Source organism: Crocuta crocuta, unplaced genomic scaffold (assembly GCF_008692635.1).
Source record: "Crocuta crocuta isolate KB4526 unplaced genomic scaffold, BGI_CrCroc_1.0 scaffold26, whole genome shotgun sequence".
Classification (NCBI taxonomy): domain Eukaryota; kingdom Metazoa; phylum Chordata; class Mammalia; order Carnivora; family Hyaenidae; genus Crocuta; species Crocuta crocuta.
In genome coordinates this window covers 1581346-1600739 of record NW_027532249.1, presented here as the reverse complement: position 1 = coordinate 1600739, position 19394 = coordinate 1581346, and the positions used below count along the sequence as shown (strand labels likewise).

The window sequence follows — 19394 nt, the reverse complement described above, 5'->3', positions numbered from 1 at the left end:
TAGTACGAAGCACAGGCTGGCCATGAAAGGCACTCGGGAAACATGAAGGTAGAAGGATGAGTTGAAGGATGTCAAGTCTGTCTAGCTGCATGATTGGTGGTGCTTTGGAAAGAAATACAGGATCTTGGGATGGTAGCCAGTGTGGGAGGAAAGGTCTGAAGTCATTTTCAGGTGTCCTGACTTTGTCATCATGCTGAGGGAGCCACTGAGCCGCTACAACAGACAGCAATGAAAAAGAAAGGCCTGGGCTGGAGAAGGAGTGTTTTTTATTTCACAGAGTCAACCGGCTCCTTCCCACAGTGTCCTGTGACTGATTAACCACTCCGCACACCTTCCTGTTAGGGCCGTCCACGGGTTCCTGGAGCCAGACTGGGCCAGGCTGGAGGCGGCTCCAGGAGGCTCCCTCCACACCTTACCTCTGCATTTAGCCGCAGCAGGTTTGGACCAGATGTGCCGGGGCTCGCACATCCACGGAACCCACCTGTGAGCCCAGAACCGGGGATCAGTGAGGTCCTGGCACCTAAGCCAGCCCATGTGCTCACCCCCTTGGACGGTCAGGAGCGCCCTGACCAGAGCATCAGGGAGAGTGGGACCCCCTGTTGGTGAAGTGCCTCCTAACCTCTCCCAGGCCTCAGTGTTTGAGCATTTGTAATCTGGATTCAAGAGCATAGTCCATTCCATGCGATGCATAAATGAATTAGGGAAGATACATTTTTACACAGAAATCGAATTCCCGGGACTCTCTGGGACAGAGGTGTCAGTTACATAATCTTCCACTGGATGACGCTTCATGCTCTTCAGAACCACCATGTTTCTCTTTTCCTTCAAAGAAGAATTGCTCCACAGGCAGGACAGGATAGCTTCAACCAATGAACCTATCTTTCTGGTGAAAGAATAGCAGGTAGTTAGGTTCACCGGACGCCCAGACGGTCTCGGGTGTGATGTTGAGTCCCGAGGCCTGCCTGTGTTGGAAGCAGCTAGTGGCCCTCACACCCACGCCCGCCACTCCTTTGTTCAGAGTTGCCCACAGGAGGTGACTCTGCCTCTGTCTGGGAGACGAGGGAGCTCGCCAGTTTAACCACCTCCTGTACTTTTTATGAACTTTCATTTCAGATCATCAGAAAAGCCCTTTCTGAGGAAAAACGCGTCTCAACCAAAACATCAGCTGCAGACCTCGTGACAGAAACGGATCACCTCGTGGAAGGTTTAATTATTTCCGAGCTGCAAAAGAGGTTTCCTTCGCACAGGTAGGTGTGTTGGTCGGGAAGACACCCCAGTAACATGCTGCCAGGGTCTGACTTGGGGTGCCAGGGCGCTGGTCTCCGGGGGGCAGACGTGAACAGGGGGCCTTACCATCTGTCTCCAAAAGAGCATGGTAAACACACAGTTGTTTTCATTCATCTTAGTGTCATCTTGACGACCCTCATGTCAATATGTTACCTTACAAATCCTGAGAAGGGTCTACTTCCTATAAGGTGCCCAGGGGAAGTGCTCTGCCCCCCTTGGCTGAGCCACTTGGCATATTTCTGGAGGGACTTGGAGCAAGTAATGTTCCCTGCTTGTGTCTGCTTGGAGGCCCCCTGCAGACGTTCTAGGATGGACATGGCCCCAGGTCCACAGGCTGATGGTGCACCCCTGCCGGGACTCAGTGATGCATCCTCGCCTGCCAGGCCAGGCCAGCAGACCCAGAAGGCCCTTGTGAGGACTCTACTCTCCTCTCTAGACCAGAAGTTCTTAACCTTTCTTGTGTCACCATGTGGAGAATCCAATGCAAACCACTAATTTTTTCCTCAGAAAAGTTCAAATATGTATGCAGCATTTTGCATCTAGCTCCAGGGGAACCCTAGACCTCAGAGGAAGACTCCCCTTGAATTCTGAGTGGGGCTCAGGCCCCTCCTTCACCTCGAGTTCTGCAAAAGAGAATTGGAAAACCATTGCCTTGGATGGGAGGGGTCCTTCTCCTCACAGAGACTGGAATAGGGGATCTTGGATTTCTGGGTTTGGATCTCTATGATTGCAGTAAGGTTCCAAGTTTGATGGGCTTACACAGCAGGGACCTGGAAGGTGGCCTCCCTGAGCATCCACGGGCACAGGGTGTGCACAGTGGCGTTTTCCCCCATGAGTGATGAAATGAAAGAAGGGACAAGCCAGCCTTCACACATACCTTCTTTTTTCCCTGTTGTTTCCTCCTAGCTGGTTAGGTCACCTCAGGGTCAACAACTCTTGAAGTTCTCTCTGCCAGTGGGTCATGTTTGTTTTGTGTGAGCGTCTCTTGTTTCCTATTTCCTTATTCAGCGTGAAGTCAGGATTCCTGACATCTGTTAGAATATTTATAAGCTCTAAATGTTTATGATTTTCTTTTAACATTTTGAAGTATAAGTTAAATGGCAATGTCAAAAGAATTCGGTGGATTGCTTTTATTCTTTGAGAGGAAAAAGGCTGCAGTAACCAACCAGCTGTTTCTGGTTGAGGAACTATTTTGGTTCTTGAAGTTTCTGTGGTATTGGTCCAGGTGGCTGCGGCAGAAGTGAGGGCTGGCTTGGTTACGTGGTGAAGGCCTGGAGGTCACTGCAAGACCAGACATATTGACGTTATCAGGGCTTGGCTTCTGGCGTGTTTCAGTTAGAACACTCTTGACAAACTGAATTCTGAAATCACATACCTATCGTACGTGTTAGCAGCAGTTGCTGAGTGTTTGGGTCCACTCTAGCAGACTCAGGTCAGTATGGGGCATGGATTCCATTTGTACAAGGTGTTATTTAAATCTTTGTTGCTACATATCCCAGGATAGAGGTCAAGGTGTTATATCAGTAATTGTACCTCCCTCCACCCCCACGCCCCACCCCTGCCCCCCTCTACCCTGCAGCCTGGCATTGCCGGAGATCACCAGACTCTGAAGCCCCTTTGGAAAACCATTGACCTAGAGCGGTGGTCCCTACCTAGGGTGTACTCCAGGCCCACCTAGGAGCTTCTCCAACCTGCTAATGCCAGGCCTCCATCTCTAAAACGGCCCTGGGAGATGAAGATGCACATACCTGACCAGGAATCCGTGATTTAGGGCGGATGGTTCCCAAACTGTCATGAGCTAGAGGCGGCCAGCCTGTGAGAGATGAGCCGTGGCTGCCCCGTGGTAAGCCCCGGCTTGTTGCCACCTCCTTCTCAGCTCTGAGGGCAGCGCCTAGGGCAGGCGGCTGGACGTCCTGCTTCCACTCTGCTCAGTTTGCCTAGAAAACTCAAATAGATGGAATCATTTCTCAACATATCTAGGCTAGGTTTGGTGTGGTGTTTTTGTTTTTTTGTTTTTTGGGTTTTTTTTTTGCCAATGATTAGGATTTAAAAGAATTTGGGAGCATTTAATTTTATTTTAGATCACACACAAATTGATAAATTTGCAATGAGAAAAAAATTACATACACATTATAAAAAAGTGTACTGTAATTTTTCTGCATTCAGAGTATTTAAATATATCCCTTAAATAATTAGCATAAAGTTGCCTATGATCCTTATTTAGGAAGGACTCCCTGTTATTCTGAACTTATGCTCATCCCCATTTTATGTCTTTCATGAAACGATATTAAAGATACATCGCAACTGTTTTGTTTTTTAATAAAATAAGAAACAACTTGGTGTAGACTCCATGCTTTTATTATCTTATTGTACTCATTTGTGAAACCCAGAGTCTGGTCCCTGATCTGTAAGACAGGAGTACACTAAGACAAAGAACTGTAAGACTTAAATTTGCTGCTGCCCGCGGCTCTGGCAGATCACCCCAAAGTACTCAGGGTCTCAGCTTTTTCTTTTTTTTTAAAAAATTTTTTTAAATGTTTTATTTATTTCTAGGAGAGAGAGAGAGAGAGAGAGAGAGAGAGACAGCGTGAGCAGGGGAGGGTCAGAGAGAGAGGGAGACACAGAATCCGAAACAGGCTCCAGGCTCCGAGCTGGCAGTCAGCACAGAGCCCGACGCGGGGCTCGAACCCACGAACCGCGAGATCATGACCTAAGCGAAAGTCAGACGCTTAACCGACTAAGCCACCCAGGCGCCCCAGGGTCTCAGCTTTCTCATCTAGGACTGAGGAACCCAGCCAGGGTCATCGTGTGGTGGTAATGACAGAAAGCAAACCAGCAGGTTGAGGTTGACAGGTAAAGCACAGCATTGGCATTGACCACAATCAGCTCAGTCTCCATCCAGGCCTGCCTTTGTTGGGTGCCTAAACCTGTTTTTTTAGCTGATGATTTTTGAGTCAGATCCAAGTTCCACGACTTTGGAAATCTTTAGTAGCACCACTGAACCGTATTTATATTCACCTCGTCCTTGTCCTTGTGTCTGGGTTGGCACAGGCGAAGAGAGGAGAGCAGCTTGAGCTGGTTGGTGCACCCAGCTGCCTCCTCTGTCCCAGGCTGGGCTCCCCTTGGCGGGACACGGCCTCAGCCATTGTGGTGACTCCCCTGCCCTGCAGCATGCCCAGTGTGCGCTGAACTTGGAAGATGGGCATTTCTGGCCACCACTGGCTAGACACGCGCTCTCCGCCGCTTTCCCACCGTGTTTTGCCCTGGGTGCCCATTGTCCTCGGGCAGCAGAGCCTGCTGTGATGCTGGCGAGGCCCAGAAGCATTAATTGCCTCCCTAGTGGACCGAAGGATGACCCTGATCTTGTCACGGTGTAGACAAACTAGCCAGAGAAAAAAGGCCTAGATTCCCTTGGCCATCAAAATTCTAAGAAGGGTTTGTTAGGACTGTAAGAAAAAAACGGCAGTCGAGTTATACAGCAGAATGTATCGTTCTAGTTTGTTACCAAGCTTTGAACCTTATGCCAGGGGCCGTTTTCCTCTTGTATGTTAGATGGACTTATGAAAAGGCCCTGGCGCTCCCTACAGTTAGGTGGATTGGTTTTTTCTATTTATGTTAAGGATTTTACGTAGCTGTCCCAATGCTTTTATTAAGGTCTCTATGATTTCACACCTCCATGTGTCCAACTTGATGTCCCTGTGGAGAGCTGAAGAATGTTCTCTCCCATTCTGTAGGTACTAGTCTCCCACATGCGGAAAATCAGGTTTTGGTGAATAAACTATAGCCCTTCTCACATACCAGGGAAGTATTTGGGGCGCCTCAGAAGAGTGGACATGGTCCAAGGCCCTGCCCCAAAGTGCTGCCTGCGGGCAAGAAGCAAGTAGGGACGTGACAGACACTCCTTGCACCCCTGTTCACTCGGGCAGTTAAGTAGAGAAGAAGAGAACTCTCTGGCACGAATAGTCAACTGAAAAAATCTAGGGCTTGGGGCGATTACTTTGAGTGATTCCTACCAGAAATGCTGTGCATAACAGAAGCTGTGCCAACAGAAGCATTGTGGCTGCTGCTTTAAACAGGCTGCCTGGTGACCCCCTGGACCATGTCCGTCCCACCCCCTGGCCCCGCGTGGTGCACTGCAGGCTCTGCTCCCTGACTCAGGTGTCAGCTGCCCGTCCTGCAGAAACTCTCTCTCCTCTCCTTCCCAGGACACGCCAGCAGTTGCCCCTCCCACTCTAGAAGGTGCCCACTTCCCACTTAAATCAGGTTTAAAAAGGAAGAAAATCCCACATTCCTCTGCAGTTTCTGGGAATTTATGTTTGGATGTGAGACCTTTCCTTTTTTTTGAACATTTATTTATTTCTGAGAGACAGACAGAGCAGGAGACGGGGAGGAGCAGAATCTGAAGCAGGCTCCAGGCTCTGAGCTAGCTGTCAGCACAGAGCCCAATGCAGGGTTCGAACCCACGAACCGCAAGATCATGACCTGAGCTGAAGTCAGACACTCAACCGACTGAGCCACCCAGGCACCCCTAGTCCTTTCCATTTCTATCCTAGTAATGTCTTCTCACTGCTCTATGAGCCTTGTGCCCAATTGAAGATTTCAGGGTGTGGGTTCCTCAGGTGTCTCACTCGGTGCTCCCCAACCCCAGTGCCCTGCCTTTCCTGCATGGGTTTCTCCAGGGGACAGTGGCTGGGGGTGGGGGGTGGGGTGGAGTGGAAACACTAACCTGAAACTGACACACATTCACTCATCATACACACTGACAGGTTTCAGATACTTTATCCGATGGGGGGAGGTGACTCTGTGCGTACCTGTAGAGCATGAGTTTCATAGTTTTCCATAAAATGGAAAATGATGGATGGCCCCAGAGTTGTCAGGGGACCCTATGAGTTACAGGGCGTGTGACATCAGAATGCACAGCGCTTGTTCTTCCTCAAGTGTTACGGACGAGAACGACACTGGAAATGCGTCTAGTGAGAGTAAAGAACTGACTTTTTAGTTTTTTGAAATTGCATTTAATTTAAATTATTTGCATGTAAACAGCCACAAATAGCTAGTTGGTACCGTGTGGGGCAGAGAAGTTACAGAGCTTTCTGGTTCAGCCTTTTTATTTACAGTATGATGTCAGTCTCGGCTGCAAGTTCATTGGCATGTATTAGGATAGACGCACAGTTCTCTGGAGCACATAGAGGCTGCTCTCCTGCTCTGGCCTCTTCAGGTGCTAAGCAGTCGCCTCATGACCACAACTGACCACGTACGAGGTGCCAGCAGGAGGATGTGAAATGTTTCCGGTTTTCCACTCACGTATCCTTCTTGATAAAAGCATACTGTCTTCAGACCGCCTTTTTCTCTGTACAGACATGGGCAGAGCATGAGAACCTGACAGGAAACCCTCCACGAGGCCTTGCATTCCCACATAGAACAAGTGTCTGCTCAGCGCCTGCTGCGGACCAGGCCCTGGCGACACGGCGGGACACGGGGCAGAGGCCCCGCTCCTGGTGAACCTGGGCTTGTTACATGACAGTTGGAGACACGTACCAAGCACTCCGTGTGCCAAGCCCTGGTGTGTGAGTTTCAGATAGGACGTGTTCTTGACTCTTGAGAGCAGCTCCAGGAGACCTGAGCAGAGACCGGCTCTGCAGGGACACCGGCTCAGAGGTGGCGGCCATGATGCATAAACCAGGCTGTGGCGAGCCCGTGTGGATGGATGTTGGGGGGGGGGGGTGAGGACAAAGGGAAGAAGTAAGGGCACCTTGTCTACTTCTTGGCCCGAGCAGCTGGGTACTTGATGGTGCCTTTTGTTGAGCCACATGTGAAGAGGGACAACCAGGAGCTCCCTTTTGCACAGGTTAAATGTTGAGATGTGTTTTTCTTATGTGGGTTCCTGACAGGAAATAGATGGCTTGCTCAAGTGAGGATGGCTCAGGAGGGCCTCTCTACAGAGCACTAATTATAAAGGAGGGAGCCGGGGACAGGGGTCCACTCTAGCCAGTGCAGGGGGTACACAGCCTCAGTCCTGGGTGCACGTGTTCTTACCAGTGTGAAGGAGAAGGTGTGGCCCACCCCAGGGCCCCTAGGACAGAGTCCAGGATGGAAAGGGCCTCTGAGGAGAAATGGGAGCTCCTGTTGAGCCCAAATGGCGGGTGGATGCGGTTGTCACCTTGTCTGCAGTGCAGAGGAGGCCAGGCTGGGTCCAGGCCCGGGAGAGGTCAGCTGTCGGTGACGTTCAGTACCTCAGATCAAGTGAAGCAGTCCACCCCAGCTACAGCACTTCTGGTGGGAGAGCGAAAGCCCGAGTCCTGGGCCCTGCCCCCTGGCCAGCGTTCCGCATGCTCTTCTCTGTCATTTGTCGTCAGCCTTTTCTCCTCCAGACTAAAGTTAGAGCAGAGTCCAGCCTTTGCATTATAAAATCTATTCCCCAGTATTCTTTTTAGTATTTCTCTACCTGACCCCCTCACACTCCTTGATGCTTTCCCAAAACTCCTATGTTTAGGTGTCACTTCGTGTGTTCTAAATCCTGCCAAGGAAGCTAGCAGACAGAAAAGCAGATGGTCTCTTGTAGATTCTGCCTCTGATCGACCCAGAGAAACCATCATGAAATCTCTTTGATGGGTCTGCTTTGTCTTTGATGGGACCAGAAGCAGTTTGAAGCGCTGTATCTTGAGTTCTTGGCGAGTTTTCTCAGGCTGAGCTCCCGCCCACCACAGGTTCATTGCAGAAGAGGCAGCAGCCGCCGGGGCCAAGTGCGTGCTCACCCCCAGCCCCACCTGGATCGTCGACCCCATTGACGGCACCTGCAACTTTGTGCACAGGTGAGCATAAGCACGGGTCAGCCCCATTCAGGCGCCTAAACCTTCCTCAGAGCCCTCTAAGACTTTGTCTTTTCCAAAGCAGCATTTTTTGAGGCCGGGGTATGTGAACAAACCTCTAGTAGGTTGATAGTCTCATTAAAAATGTGACCTAGTATTGATATTTTTAAAAAATAAGGTTTTTCATATTATTTTCCGTACTGTGAAATATTCAGAGCACGCAGGGAATCTTCATTTGTTTAAAAATATTTTGTTTCCCGTCTTTAAAATGGTGGTTTAAATTAAGAAGGACCCCTTAAGGAAGCCCCCGGAGACACAAGCAGGGTTATAAGGCAGGTGCGTGCAATCCAGCAGCTCAGGAGCATGGGCCTGGACGGCAGCCCCTGAGGGGTAGCCTTCCAGAGCTGCCCTCATAGACGGGAGCAGGCCTCATGCTATGGTGAGGTGGATCAGGAACCCACCAGCAGCGGCAGCGTGCCGGGCCTAATCTGACTGAACAAATAGCAGCCAAAGAGCAATCAGTTTCAGGGAGGTCAGAGAGGCCCTTGTGGAGAGGGGAGTGAGCTGCAGAGCTCGGGGAGGGGATAGGGATGTGGCCTTGCTCCAGAACCTCTGACTGATGGGATGGGCGTCAGAGGTGTCCGAGGACAGAGGGCACTGAATGTGACACGCTTTCCACGGACGGTTGGTTCTCTGACGTGAACACGCACAGGGCCGCCGGAGAGCTGGTTGGCACAGGCTCTGGGCCCTGCCTGGGTCCCTGTCCAGGTTGGGTGGCCTGTGGATGTGACTCCGCACGGGCAAATGGGCGACGCCAGCAGTGCGGGACCACACTTTGAGAGCCCCTTCCACAGACAGCTAGGAAATACTCCGTTTCCTTATGTAAAGTGAAAAGCGTGAGCACAGCCAGACTAGGGGGACTCTCCTCTGTGCTTTGGCTCAAATGGTGAGTTTATGTGTAAGTATGTAAAGTAATCCTGATCCGTCATGTCAGTCATCACCCTTTTCCTAACCCCTTAATGCCGGTTGTCTTGAGAATTTAGTCGTGCCCACACATTGCCTTCTGAGGCAATGGAATAGTGCCATCTGGTGACAGCAACAATGTCACCAGACTAATTTGAACTAAAGCATGACAACCCCCCACCCTCACCTGGGGCAGGGATTCGCATAGAGCCTCCGGTCTCCCCTTGTAGGTGTGTTTCACCGAGTGGATCTCCTGTTCTTCTGTCTCACTTGTCATCACAGTGTGCCGGTAATGGGGACAGGGCGGGCTGGGCCCCGTCGTGTGGGGAAGGCCACACATCCACCAGAGGGCCTCTCGTGGGTCCCAGCAGTTGCTGGGCCTCGCAGAGCATGGAACAAGAGACAGCTTGGAGAAGAGCACCCTTTAGAAAACCAGCTGTGGTGCTGGCCGTCCGCTTCCAGGACACGTCCAAGGGTCACAGCGTAGCGAGTCCTGTGGCCGAAAGACATGGGACACCCGTGACCACTGCAGCTCAGACAGGATCTGTTCAGTCCTGTGTCCGACAGCGTCAGGGCTGAAGCACATGGGAGAGAGCTTTCTAAATTACCTAAAGCGGAGCCTGGCGTGCGGCGTGCTTGCCCAGTGAGCCACCCACCATACGGCCATGCCGACTGCCGCGGCCTCAGCCAGGGCCCCCGTCTGTGTGGGACTGCTTTCCTAGTTTTCCTGGAGGTTAGCAGTACCGAGCTTCTCCTTCCTACCTGCTGGTAAGCTCTGCTGATCTGCACATAAAAGAGATTTTTTCGAAGAGGTACAGCAGCAACAAAATCACAAAACAAAAACACAGGGAATCTGTCACAGCCCCCCTCCGACAGCTGTGGCCCACACCCACACAGGAGCCAGGGAGAGGAGGGCCATTGTTGTCACCCAGACCTGGCCTCTGGGTGGAGGCTGCGATGCCTCCTCCTGGGGTCCCCTCCTCACCTCAACTGGGACGTGGGTCTGGCCTTTTGGGAGGTCCCTACTGTCCCTTTATGTCTCGGAGAACCAGCAAGCTGATTATCAAAACCCCTCTCTGTTGGGTACTTGATGGTCATTGTTGAATTACGTCAGTCTTACATGACTTTCAGAATACTGCTTTCTTTCAAGGTCAGCTATCTTACAACGTGGTCAGTTAAGCTTGTTTGTCTTGGAAGCAGTTAGTGAAATGGTGGGAAGTAATTTTTTAAACAAACGAACCCACCCACACTGTAGAACGATCCTTCTGTGCCTCCGGCGACGATGCTGCATAGCTGCACAGAGGCTCCTAAGAGTTTGCATGAGATCGTTTATGTCTTAGAGTGTAAACCATTCTGTGTTTCTTTGCAGGTTTCCCACCGTGGCAGTAAGCATTGGATTTGCTGTAAACCAAGAGGTACATCGCGGGTGGGGATCCCCCCTGGCCAGTGGTCCTGAGCCCCCGGGGTCTGGTTTAGCCTCTTCCTTTTTGGGATCGATCCCAGTACTCCTGTTTTTCTCTCTTTGTCATGTGCCCTAATCACGACTAGTAAATCCAAGCATGTATTTTTCAAATCCAGGAAAGTAAACAAGTGAAAACTGGTTTTGGAGTGTGCAGGTTTGGGACTCCATGGCCAGCCCGCCCCCATGGTGGCCGACCCTTGTTCCTACCATGGTCCTTCTGTGAGGCTGCTGGAGAAGCATGGAAGGGGAAGTTTTGAGCAAACGTCCACGTTAGTTTCCCTCTGACCCCTGGGGCGTGTGATCTAGTCACACATGGATGAAACTCCTATTTTTGGAGGACATTTGTAATCCCGGTATTTCATTAGTTCTTCTTCATCTCGCTCTAGCCAGCAGCATGAGAACGAGGCCGCTGCAGGGTTCCCATTGCCCAAAGAGCGAGGCAACATCTAGGCCCATAGGACGCATAGAGGGCGTTAATCAGTTTAAGCCGTAACACTTAGCACTTCCTGTCACCACAGTATATTTACATAGGACTTGGGGTTCGTTTTTTCCAAAAGCAGCCCTCCGTCAGAGCACTGTTTTCTCATCTTCACCCTCAATGCTAGCATCTGTTCCCTAGCGTGGAGACTGAGAGAAGTTTGTATCCGTGTGACAGTGCTTAAGGTGAAGATACGTAAGAATTTTAAGATGGAAATCTGGTTGAGCTACGTGCTCACTTGTTTCTCTGCCAGGTGTCATTGAGACCGAAGGAGGCTGAGCAGTAAGCTCAGAGGGTGACGCTCATGACCGCATGTCAGTAACTGGGTTTGGGGGACAAACTGCTGTGGGCGGGCAAGGTCTCTGAGGGCAGGGCCCGCGGCCCCGATGGGCCTGGTGTGAGTGACTGCACACAGGTGGTCTGGGCTGGTAGTGGAGGGCTCTGGTCAAGGGCGGCACCCCAGCCTTCCTCACCCTTCCCTCCTGCCAGCAAAGGCCTCCAGGCCACCCAGCCACCCCAGGGGCACAGGGTCTAGAGGCTCGTGTGGTTCTAGGACTACCCTGATTTGGGAACCCCCTGAAAGCCAGGGTGGGAGGTAGGGAGGAAGATAGGGAAGTATTGCTGGAAGGCTGGCTGAATGATCCTCCCCAGAAACAAACCTTCTTCCTGCATTGTTGGGGAGTCCATTCCACAGTGGTCGAGCTGACCCCAGACTAGCTGAGACTCTCCCAAGAGATTTGGCCTGGGTCTTTCTTCATTTTCCAAGGGAATGAAAACATGGCCAACCCCCAGACCACACATAGCTGCTTTTGTTCACCCCAACTACTGACAAGTTGGTAGAAGAAAGAAGGCAAAGAACGTGTATGTCAGGCAGCATTTTTTCCCACCCTCACCTCTTATTTTTACTGTACCTAGTGGGAGGCTGCCATCTGAGGCCTTTGTCACCTGGTTTACGCCAGCTGCAGTTTGGCGCTCTGCCTGCTCAGAGATGCGCCCCTCCTTGGTGAATCACCTCTCCCCCTGGGCCGTCCTGGACATGTGATTCTATCATCAGCTTTCCAGATGTATTCCTAATTCTTCACAAGTCAGCAGCTTGGAGGGTTTCTTGTGGGGATTAGTCACGAGGAGCCTTCCCCACCCCCCAACCCCCAAAACAGAGGCCTTTCTGAAGAATTAAGTTTTTTTCAATAGCTTCCAGTTACTCATGCTTGATTATGATGTTAATTTTTAGCAAAGCTGTATTAGTTTTAGTATATTTTTAGAGCATGTCATTTTCGAAAAGACCGTTTGCTTTCATGTCCAGTTTTGAATGGAGACACTGATGTGTTTTAGTTCCCTTTTGTAAGGGAATTTCCATCACACTGGTCATAACACCAAGAACACCTTCCCCTTTGAATTTCTGTCTTATTTTCTGTGTCAAATAAGTGAAGCATTTTTGTTTTCCATCCCGCCCCTGTACCCCACAGCTGGAATTTGGAGTGATTTACCACTGCACAGAGGAGCGGCTGTACACGGGCCGGAGGGGCCGGGGCGCCTTCTGCAACGGCCAGCGACTCCGGGTCTCCGGGGAGACAGGTGGGGCTGCGCGCGGCTCGTCTCAGCTCATTTCAGATGGAGAAATGTGAATGGAAAATGCCAGAATCTCCATGCTGGGAGACAGTGCTGGAAATCTCCTGCTGAGGGTTCAATTTCTTTAGGGACATTGCGTCCCTGATGACCTGGAAATCGAGCCAGTTCTGTGTCTTAATGTTTTTGTGGATGTGGCCAAGAGCTTTAAATAGTCTCATTCTGTTTTACACTTGCATCTTTCATCTTCAGTGCTCAGAGAGACCCAGTCACCAGTGTGGTGTGGCCTCTAGCAATCCAGGGACGAGGGCAGGGTCAGAAGTACGCTCTGGCCCTCAGAGTGTCCAGGTAGAGGTCAGTCATCCAGATGTCACCAGGGTGACGTCACCCAGGTGCAGTCTGTGGCTCGCTGGGCATAGACTGGCTGCCGTTGGCTTCGGGGTCTGTGAGAAGACGGTGGCCATGGGAATGAGCCGTGTGAACACGTGACGTTTCCACATACCACAGCTGTGTCTCCATCGGCGTTACTCCTAAGGCAGAATCTCAAGGACATCCAGTAGCTTTTATAAAGCAGCTGTGTTTACGCTGAAACTGCGCAGAAGTACGTATCCTTAACAATAAGCTGGTTTTGGTTTTTCGCGGGCTTTCCCGCCTTGCTCTCACACTGATTCAATCCGTGATATTTTATCACATTGTGGGACAGGTACTGTGGGGGCAGAAACAGAAGAAGAGCCACAGCCTAGAAGCAGCTAGGTTAGGAGACTTTGAAAGCTCCCTCATGTCCATGTTTGAGTGTGAAAAGGTAGAAAAGCACAGTGGCTGCTAACTTGGAACTTGCACATCTCTGCAGCAGGACGTTGTGAGGTGCCCTCCCCCTCATGGCTTCCATCTGTGAGTGTCAGCGCTCTGCCTTTCTTCATGGGCCTTAATTCTGCCTTTTCTTCCTCCCTGGGTGGCGCCTGTGTGCCTAGGTGGCCTCAGAGGCAATGAGAAGAGCGGGGGACTGGCCCTGCCCTCCCGCTGCTTCTCACTGAGTGAGGAGAACGAGTTCTCCAGCTCTGATCTGCAGCCCGAGGACAGCACCACCATCAGGGAGCCCTCTGTGCCTGCAGCCCCGTGGGAAGACCAAGGGGGCTCCCTGAGGCGCCCCTGAGGGTCACGAGCATGCCCGGGGAAGGGGAACGTCACGCAAGGCTTCAGACAGACGTGGGACCAGCAGGACACACTAATCATTACTGCTTCTAAGTCACAGAGAGATTCCAGAACAGCCTCCAGCCTTGCCCCATGTCTCCCTCTCTCCCAGAAATGTTTTGTTTGGCTGTGTAAAGAGTAGCACTAATTGTAGGTACACACGCCAAGAGGTAACCACTCAGGCCAGATTGTGTAACTCAGTAGTGAGGAAGCATGTCATTAAACATGCTTACGTGAACTTTGCTCTATATTCGTTTGATTAGAACACTCGGCTCCATTCACACACACTTGGCTTCCTGGTCGGTTGCCTACGTGGCTCAGTTGTGCATGACTATCTCATGTCCTCAGAGGGGCTCTCAGACCCACGTGCGCAGGGACATAGGGTCACCTCTACATCTGGCCCGTCGTCGGCCCTTCGGCCCCGTGCAAGCCTTGTCACAAACCCCCTCTACAACACAGCTGGGACTCCCACTTCTCTCAAAACTGCCCAGGTTCTGGAGCTCCCTTTTAAAAAATTGTGACTTACAAAGAGTCCGATGTAACTGCTTTCAGTGGTCATTTTGTACTTGTCGGGTGCCTAGATTTCTGTGGAGGCGACAGAGCCATCATCTGTTTCAGTCCTGATTCTGCCACCTTCGGTGTGAAAGCCAGCTGTCACTTAACCCCCCCCCCAAACCTCCACCCTCACGTGGTAGGTGGGCTAGTGATGACGGTAACTGAGGATTCAGTGCAGCCCTACAGAGAAAGCGCCCAGTAAAATCCCTGGCACACGGTACCCAAAGATGAGCATCGTTACCAAAGGAGAAACTTCAGTCTTTGCACAAAATCATTAAAGTCCATTGTGAGGATCGGGGTGCATATCTGGAGGAAACAGGACACGCACCACTGATCTTTCTCCTTCCCTTATTCCGATTACCTTTCCAGAATGTCTTCCATTCACAAAATAAAAATAAAAAAGCAAAAAGAACCATATCAGATGGAGTAAAGGATTAGATTGAGGCCAGAGTTTCCTGAGTACCTTTTTCTTGACCTCCCACCATGCAGAATTTAAGACCTGTACAAAGTAGAAAAAGTACAGTGAGCCCACATGACCCACCACCGTCCAGTATTGTCAACTCGGCCACCCCTGCTTCATCCATACCCCCACCCAGTTCCCACCACCACGAGCAAGTCCCTGATACAAATCCCAGACTTAATATCATTTCCTAGTCGGCATTTCAGTACGCGTCTCCAAAACATACGCGTGTTTCTCTAAAATGTGTTATCATGCACACCTCTCAAAATTGTCAGTCATTTCAAAAGTCATTAAATATCCGGTGTACAAATTTCCAGTTGTCTCATCCTGTGGAAAACAGCTTTTCAAGGCCCCACTCAGTTTTCAGGGCTCCTTGTGGCTCCTGGTCAGTCTTTGTCACTCTCCCTCTCCGTGGACAGAGCTAGGAAGTTGTCTTTAAATATGAAAAACATCATGTGTTCATACTGGTGTCTTCAGTTCATATTCATGACTACAAGGCTGTCTCCCTAACTCTTTGACTTGTGTCTCTTCTCCCCACACTGGACCCCGTATGCACAGTGACGTGGGGAATGATACATTCAGTAATGTCACACGATCACTTTTCCTCTTTATCCCACAGCACACAAAAGATACCGGTTTCTGAATAGCGATACTAGCCAACTGTCAAGAAACTTCCCCAGAGCCCTTGGAACGATGTTTTGCGTTGCTTTGCTTTGTCTTTTCCAGTTTACAAAGTGGTTCTTTACTCCCTTTGCTTGTGAGAATAACCTCTTAGATACATTTGCTATACTTTGTTTTTAATTTGGGAAGACTACCTTTTTAAAAATTGATTTTGTGTTGTAACTAACTATACAAAAAGCTACAGTGTTACAAAGTCAAGTCTATAAAACAAAGTGTATTTCAGGAGGTGTGGCTTCTGTCCCTGTCCTTCACCCTATTCTCAGTCCCCTGTAGAGACTGCTGTTTAAAAATGATTCCATTGCTTATTTTAGGTGTATTTTTTTTTAAATAAGTGCTGCTTTGTTTGTTTTTATTCTGTCTTGATATAATTTTTGGTATTTAGAAAGTTTCTATTTTTGTTCCAATAATTTCCTTTATCTAAAAATGTTTCTATTCTGTCCTAGTCCTCTCTTTTTTGGGGGGTTATTGTCTCTTGGTTCTCTATTCTCAGTAATAATTCTTAAGTGAGCTTGTAACTCTTCTTCCCCTTCCTCATAATGTACTCCAGTACCTAATTAAAACACAATAGTTCAGTTATGCCAAGGCCATTGGCTGCTTATTGTACTAGCCCTACCCCCTCCTCATTACCTTTCCACCTCCAGAGGAAGGTGTTGTCGCCTGTGTGTTGACAGGGCAAGTGGCCACATGTGTGATGCTCTCACCCCAGAACTATCAGTTAGTGCATAGTCTTGGTTCCACTAATATACTTAATATCCAATAAGTATATTAGATGTGGTACCTGCACCAGTCCCGTGTGCTGATGGATCTCCATTGGGTGAAGCTCAATGGAGCAGCATTCCCCACACTTTTGATCCTATTTATACAACCGAAAGAAATGATTGAAGACCCCCAAAGAGCTTTCCTTTATGTAAGTTATACCTATTGGTGTTCATGTATTTGGAAGTTAAGCAGAAACTTTAAAAATACTTATTAGTTTACTTTTAAAAGAACTCATTACATGTTAAGATGAGTACTATATATTAATGAGAAACAGCCATGTTTTCCAAAAACAATTTTTCATGATTGGCCTTGGTTTACACTTTTTTAAATCTCTTTATAATGTCTGGCTTAATCGAAGACAACTGGATTCTAAATATCAGCTTCTGTATTCAGTCTGTTGTAATGTATCACCTTGATGTATGAAGAAGATCTCACTTTACACAGCTGAGTAGTTGGAAAAAGTGAGGAATATTTTAATAGACTTTCAGATAATTGGGGATATTCTTCTTTGATGCCACACCAAAACTCACGAAATGGTGGTTTCTTAAAGGTTAGTCGCAACGTGAAACATAATGACATATTGATGAATTTTTTGGTACTCTGTGACCGTGAAATCCACTGGGCAGGTCTCCTACTTTGAAGGGATCTTTTGCTCATGAATGATTTTGTAACATCATGCCTTGGTCACTTGGAAAATATGGGTTCACTGAGATTTTCAACCACTTTTAAATGTTGACCTGTTGACCGATTTCATCTTAAAATACTAAGCAAGTTGTACTCATTAGTATTACCACTCTTATGAGAAATCTTTAAGTGCTGGGAAGGTGTCACGCTTTTAGGTGTAGATGCAAGCCTTCCCAAATCCCAGCTTCTGCTTCAGACCTTGAATTTTATCATTGGCAGCCTTAGCACTTGAAGTCATGAGCTCACTGCCTTCATCTTCAAAAAAATCTATCCACCTCTGAATAGCTTTGGTTTAACTAAGCCCCCCACCTGTACCTCCCATCTCATCAGACAAAATATTGAAAAGACACGTGCTTAGGTTTGAGACTTAATACGATTCATAATTTTTGCAACTTTTTCATTCTTAAGTAAAACTGACCCATTTACCCCCAGAATGTGAGTGTGGCAGAGAGGACTGCCCTGACCCCCAGAACGAGGCGTGCCCTGCCTGGCTGTGTCTGCTCTGTGCAAATATTAACACAGTGAAAAGGGCAAATAATGTCTTCGTTTTATTAAGAAAATGATCGTAACCTCGCAGACTTCTGGAAGAATCTCAGGGACCACACTCAGAGAACTTCTCCAGTTGGTTTCTCAAGGAGGCCTCCTGGGAACAACATTCTCTTTGTTCTTTCATGGGTGTCCGTAGCAGTTTATCAGTGGCTTTTATACCTGGAGATCCAATCTTCTGGTAACAAAACACATGGCTCACATTTTCTTGTGCTGAGTGTCTTGAGTTGTCTTCAACATCTTCTGGCGTAATTATGTTGCTGAAAAGTCTAAAGATGGTTTTGTTTTCTTTCCCTGATAAGGGAGTTCAGTAGTTTGCTTGAGTGCCCAACAGACTTTTTTTTCTTTTTCTTTCAAGTCCAGTAATTTTAACAGAGGATAGCCCAGTGTTTGTTTCTAGTTGGTTTTCTAAGGACATCATGGTACACCCTTTCAATGTAGAATTTCAAGTCCTTTTTTTTTTTTAAGTTTATTTATTTATTTTGAGAGAGTGGGGGGAGGAGCAGAGAGAGAGAGAGAGAGAGAAAGAGAGAGAGAATCTGAAGCAGGCTCTACCCTGTCAGCGCAGAGCCCAGTGTGGAGCTCAGACGCATGAACCTTAACATCATGACTTGATTAAGCACCAGGCGCCCCTCAAGTCCTATTTTTAATTTCAGAAAAGATTTCTTGAATTATAGTTTTTTAGTATTTGTTCATTTCCAAATTCTTTTGCTTTTCTTTTATCTTCTGGGTCTTCTGTTATTATTATGTTGGGTCTTTTCTGCTTATCTTTTCTATTTGTCACTTTCTCCTTAATCCTTTTTACTGGTTCCACTAATTTTTTTCACCCTTCATTTGTTATAAAGTACAATTTATTCTGTTTACTTCTACTTTGTTCCTTCAGTTTAATCTTTGCTGAAATGCTTTCTTTTCTAATTTGTTCCTAAGTTGTATCCCCTCCACTTTCTAGTCTTTCTAGTTAGGCTTTTTTTTTTTTTAGGCATTCTTTATTTTATATAAAGTACTTCTGTTTTGTGGACAAATCTTTCTTGCAGTCCTTGATTAACTGGAGAGATGTTGTTCTCTTTACTCTTTCTTTCCATGTAAGCGTGGGGGGGATTCACCCGTCATTCTTTTTAGTTACTTATTTCTGCTTGAAATCTGTATTCCTAAAATGGAATACAGGCTTGTGGAGGGTGCAGGTGGGGGTGAGTTCAGGACATTTCTGGTAGTTTTGTAGCTCTAGAGTTCTCTCTTCTGTTGCTTTCTTGATGTGTTAAAAAACCTGGCTTTACCTTAGGTTTGTTTGTTTTTGTTTTTGTTTTGGCTTTGTTCTCCTTAACTCTTCCCTGGATCTTATCTTTCCTCCACTCGTATTATTCCTGCCTAGTGAATTTGGAGTTTACTCCCAGTGCTGGCCCCTTCCCATAAGAGGTCCTGGTGAGTCAGTTATGAGAGATCATAGGGGTGGTGGCTTCCTCCCTTCAGCCCTTATCAGGCATCTGGTGCCAGGGGCTCCTGAACGGGTGCGTGCGTGGCCCCTCTCAGCGCACCTTTCTCTCACCTTGGCCCACGCTGGCTTCCAGGGAGGGTCCGCTGCAGCCCAAAGATGCCCCCTGCTTCTCTCTTCTTGATGCCACCTGGCCTTGTAGCTGTTGGTCTGCCCCACCCACTTGTATTTTGTGGTCTGGATGCACCTCGTGGATGTAGGCTTTTGTAGATGATGTCTACAGTTTCGCTTTCTTCTCTCCTAGTTCGCTTGGCTTCAAGTTCCAACCCTGTGTCCATCGAGCCCCCTTTCCCCACACTCTGCCTCTCCCCAGCCCCCACCAAACCACCAACCTCCCATCTGTCTAGTACTTAGGTTTTTAAGTTAAGTAAAATTTTATTTTCATGTGAGTAGCTCTTAATGGTCTGTAAGAAGTCTGAAAGAATTAGGACATGTGTGTAAAAATACCTGCTGTTCTAAATATT

The 19394-nt window shown here is 48.5% G+C and overlaps 1 protein-coding gene across 1 annotated transcript in view; it reads left to right on the top strand.

Annotated features, from left to right (window-relative positions):
- Window positions 1-19394, top strand: part of IMPA2 (inositol monophosphatase 2) — a 47793-nt gene that overhangs the window by 19188 nt on the left and 9211 nt on the right. The window contains exons 2-5 of the mRNA XM_077778263.1: window positions 1019-1247; window positions 7995-8099; window positions 10429-10474; window positions 12466-12574. Of these exons, the coding sequence (XP_077634389.1) occupies window positions 1019-1247; window positions 7995-8099; window positions 10429-10474; window positions 12466-12574 (489 nt within the window). The remainder of the gene's footprint in view (window positions 1-1018; window positions 1248-7994; window positions 8100-10428; window positions 10475-12465; window positions 12575-19394) is intronic.